Genomic DNA, 5,650 nt, shown 5'->3' on the forward strand with positions numbered 1-5,650 from the left:
AATCTTGCACAAGAAGTTACTATAATCCTACAAATCTTTCCTGAAAATACTCACATACTTTTTCTTGGCATCTTGTCAATATACCCATCACTGTCTATGCTGGGAGTCAGGATGGTGTGACTGATTCCTTGTACTCCCTGTTGTACCTGCTGTCAGGCTTTGACTGCTGACTTTTGAGGAAAAGCTTTTTTATTTTGTGTCTGGTCTAGCCTCAATGCTAGAGTTCCCACTGTCTTGAAAATGTAATTAAACAAGGGTATGCACTACTTTGGAAAAGTTGATCTCCTGTAGCTGCCTATTCAGACACCAAAGCACAATGCAGTCAGTCACTAATCTCTCTTGAAAATGTAGATCTAGGTTATTATTTTTAGCTCAGAATTTTTAACAACAAATTCCAGTGTCTTTATGCTATGCTATGCCAGCAGTGCAAAGCACCCACAAACTCAGCCCAGAAAGCCAGATAATTCATCCAAAAATGCAAAAATCTAAGGAAGATGAGGCTTAAAATCCGGCTTTCAATATTTCGAAAAGCTTGCATTTCAGAAAGCTTGCAGAACTTTTTCAACCAGTTCTCTACAAAAGTATCAGTAACTATTCTGATTATTGAATAACAAACACCAACTAACTGTATGAAAAGCCAAAGGTCCTTTAGCTTTTTTTTTAACGACATTTCCAGCTAGTGGAAATGCTTATGCTCATGCTCAAGCTGGTGTTACTGGTGGAGTTAGCAGTAAGTTCCTCACAGGATATATATGAACTTCTACAAGAGGTAGCATAAAAGCCCTCATTATCATATATAGGAAAGATCCAAAACAGGCAGTTGGAACAAAAATCAAACAAATGAAGAATAAGCCTCAACGTAGTCAACACAAGTCCTGGGTCCAGCCCTGCTTTTGTTAAAACTGTTTGGAAGCCATGTCTCTCCTGAAAATAGACATCTGGGCTCAGAAAAGTGAAAGCAAAAGGAGAAAAAGTGGCAACTCACTTGCTATGCACTACTTTCTATAAGTACTGGCAGTCATGGGTAAATAGTACAGAAATATCTATTAAATCAAAGAACCTCTATGGAGTGTGATGATGATACACAACAATAACTTCAAAACATGACTGGAATTCTTATGATAAAGACTTCATTAAAATGCCGTTTAAAAAAAGCAATGTAATGATATAAAATAATAATTTTAAAAAATATTAGAATGCGCTAAACCAAAGATAGTGGAGGAGAGGCAGGCAAATGATCCTTTCAGCACAGACCCACTCCAGTCTCATTCCAGGCCCCCGACTCCCCTCCCTCCCCAGCACCTTCCCACTGCCACTCTCCCACCTCTCACTCACCATACACCAGTCAGTGGGGCACTGGCTGACACCTGAGTGCACACACTGGGGAAACCCTATCAGTCTGGATAGTCAGGCAGCAGCTGCGAGCATCACTGTCCCATGGGTCCATGTGGGTGTGAAACCAGCAGTAGAAACCCCAAGATGTTAAAGGGATATTTACTTTCCCGTGGAAAGAGGAGACTTGGTGAGTGAAGTATGACGAAGAGAAAGGAAAGGTCAAAGGTAGGAGACAGCCACATGTGTTAAACAAAACTCCCCTCAACTCACAGTCTAATTCTAGGGATCCCCTATGTCGGACCTTGCTTGGGGAAACGTCTCTTCAGGGGGGCTCTCTTCTCCTTTCTTAGAAGCTGGGACAGGTTCCATCTTCTCAGGATGGCCAAGGTACAAAGGAAGTTACAGCTGTTATCTACTTCTCAGAGCTGTGGTTCATGAGGAGACCTCTACCTCAACAGACATAAGAGTGGCAGAGGGCGAGAGAGATAAGGGATCAAATTTACTGTCTCATTGACTTATGCTAACAAACACATCAGTGAGAAGACATCTGCTGTCCTGGAGAGAATGTCACCTAGTGGGACAGCCAATCTTTTCATACCTACATTAAGATGAATCCTATCTTCATTATTGATACCATATTACCAAATCAAAGCTGACCCATTACTTTATGAATTCCTCAGTGTAACATTATCCTGGGGGCACATCTTAATGGCTTTTTAAGGCAAAGTTCTAGGTATGCATCTACAGCTTGCTGCATTGCCTTTCATGTAATTATTCCACACAACCAAGTCACCCAACCAGTCATAAGCTCTTGCTTTCTTAAGGGGGTCAGCCAGAAAGAACAGATGAGAGATGTTGGGTTGATGGTTGGACTTGATCATCTCAAAGGTCTCTTCCAACCTTGATGACTCTGTGAAACAGTGAAACTAATGAATAAGCCATGTAATCTTCATTTGAGACTCAATTGTTTCCTTAAGAACCAGACTGTGCATGAAGGTAGCATTTTGCTACAGCCTTTATTCTTTCACACGTGGTGTGAGTCAAGCAACTTAAGCACGTTTGTGCTTCCCAGAGCCCTTTCCCCTCCTTCCCTCCTTCAGAGGGGACTGAGTGAGACTTTTGTGAGGGTCTGACCTTGCAGGGTTGAAATGGGGGTACAGTGCAGGAGGACAGGTTGTCTCCTCCTTGGGAAAGCCATCCTGGACCATGTTGGGTATTTAAAAACCTCGATGCCTGCAACTTCACATAGTGCATAAAACACGAAGTCGCTCTCTGGCCTTGACTTGAGAGGCCCAAGCCCATTCCTGGTCACTGATGCTCACAAACACGGCACCACCTTCCAAGCTGACAGTGCAACCCTGGTGAGCCTTGCTGTGGGGCACGACATCCGTGTGCCCCTCACCCCTCTCTGTGTGACTCCACGCACACGAGCCAAGGCTTAAAGCCCCTTTGCTCTTACCAGCCCCCAGCCACTGCCTTCTGCCTGCACGGAACGGTTAACTCGGCCTGGAGCGCTCCTGCCAGCTGCCCGTGTCCCCTCCTGTGCTATTAATACAGTGGGCACATGCTCCGACGCCGCGTTCCCCGGCAGCCCCAGATAACTTTAATTTGCCCTTTAAACGTCCCGGGCCGCGCGCCCCTCACGGCCTCGGCCCGGGGGGACGCGGCGGGGGCGGGCCCAGGGGGCTCAGCCAATGCCTGCGCTCCGGGGGGTGCCTCCTCCTATCGCGAGAGGCCGCGGGGTATAAGAGCGGCGGCGCGGGGTGGGGGACCATTTGGCCGGCCGGGTGGGGAAGTGCGCGGTCGTTGCCTCTCTCCGGGTGGGGGTGTCGGACCGGCTCGCGGAATGGGAGACCAAGCACTCAGCTTCCTCAAGGACTTTCTGGCCGGCGGGATTGCCGCCGCCGTCTCCAAGACGGCTGTCGCCCCCATCGAGAGAGTGAAGTTGCTGCTGCAGGTGAGGGGCAGTGGGGGGCGGGCGGTGGGGCCGCGCCACAGGTGGTGCCGCCGCGGCGGGCACTGCCCGGCGTGACTAAATATGGGAAGGAGCTCGGCCGGCTCTGGTTACGCGGGAACTGCCCGGGACCTGCAGCACCGCCTCGGGGTGGCGGGAGCTGGGCTGGCCCCGTCCGTGCCCTTCAGCGTGCGGGGTCACTCCTGCCGTGCCCTCTTTCTACCGTCCCGTCCTTCTCCTTCTCCCCCGTGCAGGTCCAGCATGCCAGCAAACAGATCACGGCCGATAAGCAGTACAAGGGCATCATGGACTGCATAGTCCGCATCCCTAAGGAGCAAGGCATCGCTTCCTTCTGGAGAGGCAACCTGGCCAATGTCATCCGGTACTTCCCCACCCAGGCCCTCAACTTCGCCTTCAAGGACAAGTACAAGCAGATTTTCCTGGGCGGAGTGGACAGGCACAAGCAGTTCTGGCGCTACTTCGCAGGGAACCTCGCGTCTGGGGGTGCCGCGGGAGCCACCTCCCTCTGCTTCGTCTACCCGCTGGATTTCGCCAGGACCCGGCTGGCGGCTGATGTGGGCAAAGGAGCTACAGAGAGGGAGTTCTCTGGGCTGGGCGACTGCATTATGAAGATCTTTAAGTCTGATGGCTTGAGGGGCCTGTATCAAGGATTTAGCGTGTCTGTCCAGGGCATCATCATCTACAGAGCAGCCTATTTTGGGGTGTATGACACGGCCAAGGGTAAGAAGTGCATGGAGGAGTGACTGCAAGGGAAGATCCATCCAGTAAAGGCACTCTAGAGCACTTGGCAGTACAAGGACAGGCAGGGCTTGGCTCAGTACCAGTTCAGAGTGCAGTGCTAGAACACACACAGGTGTTTCTGACATGCATTCCTGCCTCCCTCAAGTTGCTGTTCTGAGCACACGCCTTGGTTTTGGATTGACTCCTGGGGTTGGTGGGTGATTGTTCCTTCCACAGCCATCTTTCCCACAACCCTTTCCCTCTGTTCTGACTCTGCTCATTTGTTCTTGATGACAGGTATGTTGCCTGATCCAAAGAATGTGCATATCGTAGTGAGCTGGATGATTGCCCAGAGTGTCACTGCAGTGGCAGGGCTGGTTTCTTACCCTTTTGATACTGTGAGACGTAGGATGATGATGCAGTCTGGCCGAAAGGGAGGTAAGAATAAATGCTCCTATGGTATTCTGGCAGCAGAAAGTATCTCTTCATTGAGATAAGATGGGAGATACTGGGTATTTTTTTCTCTTATGGAAAACTAATGACCTTCTTAATGGAATCCTTTAAAAACAACCTACGGGAAACACATTGTTGGTTATTTCTGTCATGTTTACTTAAAGGACTGAGAAATTACTTGATTTCCATGTGGGGAATTACTTTTCCTTAATTGATTACTTAAATTCTGGGCTATACTTTGCTTATTCCTTATTGGTTTAAAGATGGGGAAGTTGAAACATATTTGCTGTATAACTTCAAGCCTTATGACCTTTATGTTTGTTTCCACAGCTGATATTATGTATAAGGGCACAATTGATTGCTGGAAGAAGATAGCTAAAGATGAAGGATCCAAAGCGTTCTTCAAAGGTGCCTGGTCGAATGTGTTGAGAGGCATGGGTGGAGCTTTTGTATTAGTACTTTATGATGAAATCAAGAAGTACGTCTAAAACCGAACATCATAATGTAGTAGTTCAATTGTTCTCAATCAACTTTTTTTTAAAATGTGCTCTTGTGATGTAATGGACAATAAAATATTTCCTAGGGAAACAGAATAAAATTTGAGTAACGTATCTGGCAGAGATGAGGATGCAATTATTTAAAAATTGTCCACTACATCACAGCTACATTTTGTATGACAATTCCTCCAGCATTTGTATTGGAACCTGTGTATATATTATACTTCAAATTGCAGGTAATAGATTTTGTCTAGAGACAAGACTTGGGTGGTCTATATCTAGTCTGAAATCTAATAATGTGAATTCTTAATAGATTGTCATAAATATTTATGGTATTAAGCAATGTCTCTAGGTACCCAACTGTGTGATGATATAACATGAATTAAAATCATGTTTTCTTCTAAAGCTCTATTTTTTAATGATACTAAGTGAAAATGTCTGGAACTATAAACTATATTGAAGCACCAGGCTGAGTTCCTAACTGCAGCCTCTTCACTGACAAATTACAGTTATATGGTTGAGACCATAATCAGATTTTTCAACCACTCTTTGTAGAATATGGAAATAAAGTGTTTCAAAAGTTCCCTGTATTGTGACAAAGCAAAAAGTTGTCTGCTCTGAGGTTCAATTGAACTAAAACCGAAATGAAATAAATTAATATATTAATGAA

At 46.4% G+C, this 5,650-nt stretch overlaps 1 protein-coding gene across 1 annotated transcript; it reads left to right on the top strand.

Moving 5' to 3' along the window:
- The first annotated feature begins 3,095 nt into the window (after positions 1-3,095).
- Positions 3,096-5,650, top strand: SLC25A4 (solute carrier family 25 member 4). The gene is made up of 4 exons (XM_017832998.1): positions 3,096-3,292; positions 3,544-4,030; positions 4,328-4,468; positions 4,814-5,650. Exons 1-4 carry the CDS (start codon positions 3,182-3,184, stop codon positions 4,969-4,971), a joined length of 897 nt encoding a protein of 298 aa, XP_017688487.1. The 5' UTR covers positions 3,096-3,181; the 3' UTR covers positions 4,972-5,650.

This window comes from Lepidothrix coronata, unplaced genomic scaffold, assembly GCF_001604755.1.
Source record: "Lepidothrix coronata isolate B3197 unplaced genomic scaffold, Lepidothrix_coronata-1.0 Scaffold0, whole genome shotgun sequence".
Taxonomy (NCBI): Eukaryota; Metazoa; Chordata; class Aves; order Passeriformes; family Pipridae; genus Lepidothrix; species Lepidothrix coronata.

Coding starts and splice junctions, on each gene's coding strand:
- SLC25A4 (XM_017832998.1), top strand. CDS start 3,182: ATGGGAGACCAAGCACTCAGCTTCCTCAAGGACTTTCTGGCCGGCGGG. Junction 3,293..3,543: donor GAGTGAAGTTGCTGCTGCAG/GTGAGGGGCAGT, acceptor TCCCCCGTGCAG/GTCCAGCATGCCAGCAAACA. Junction 4,031..4,327: donor GGTGTATGACACGGCCAAGG/GTAAGAAGTGCA, acceptor TCTTGATGACAG/GTATGTTGCCTGATCCAAAG.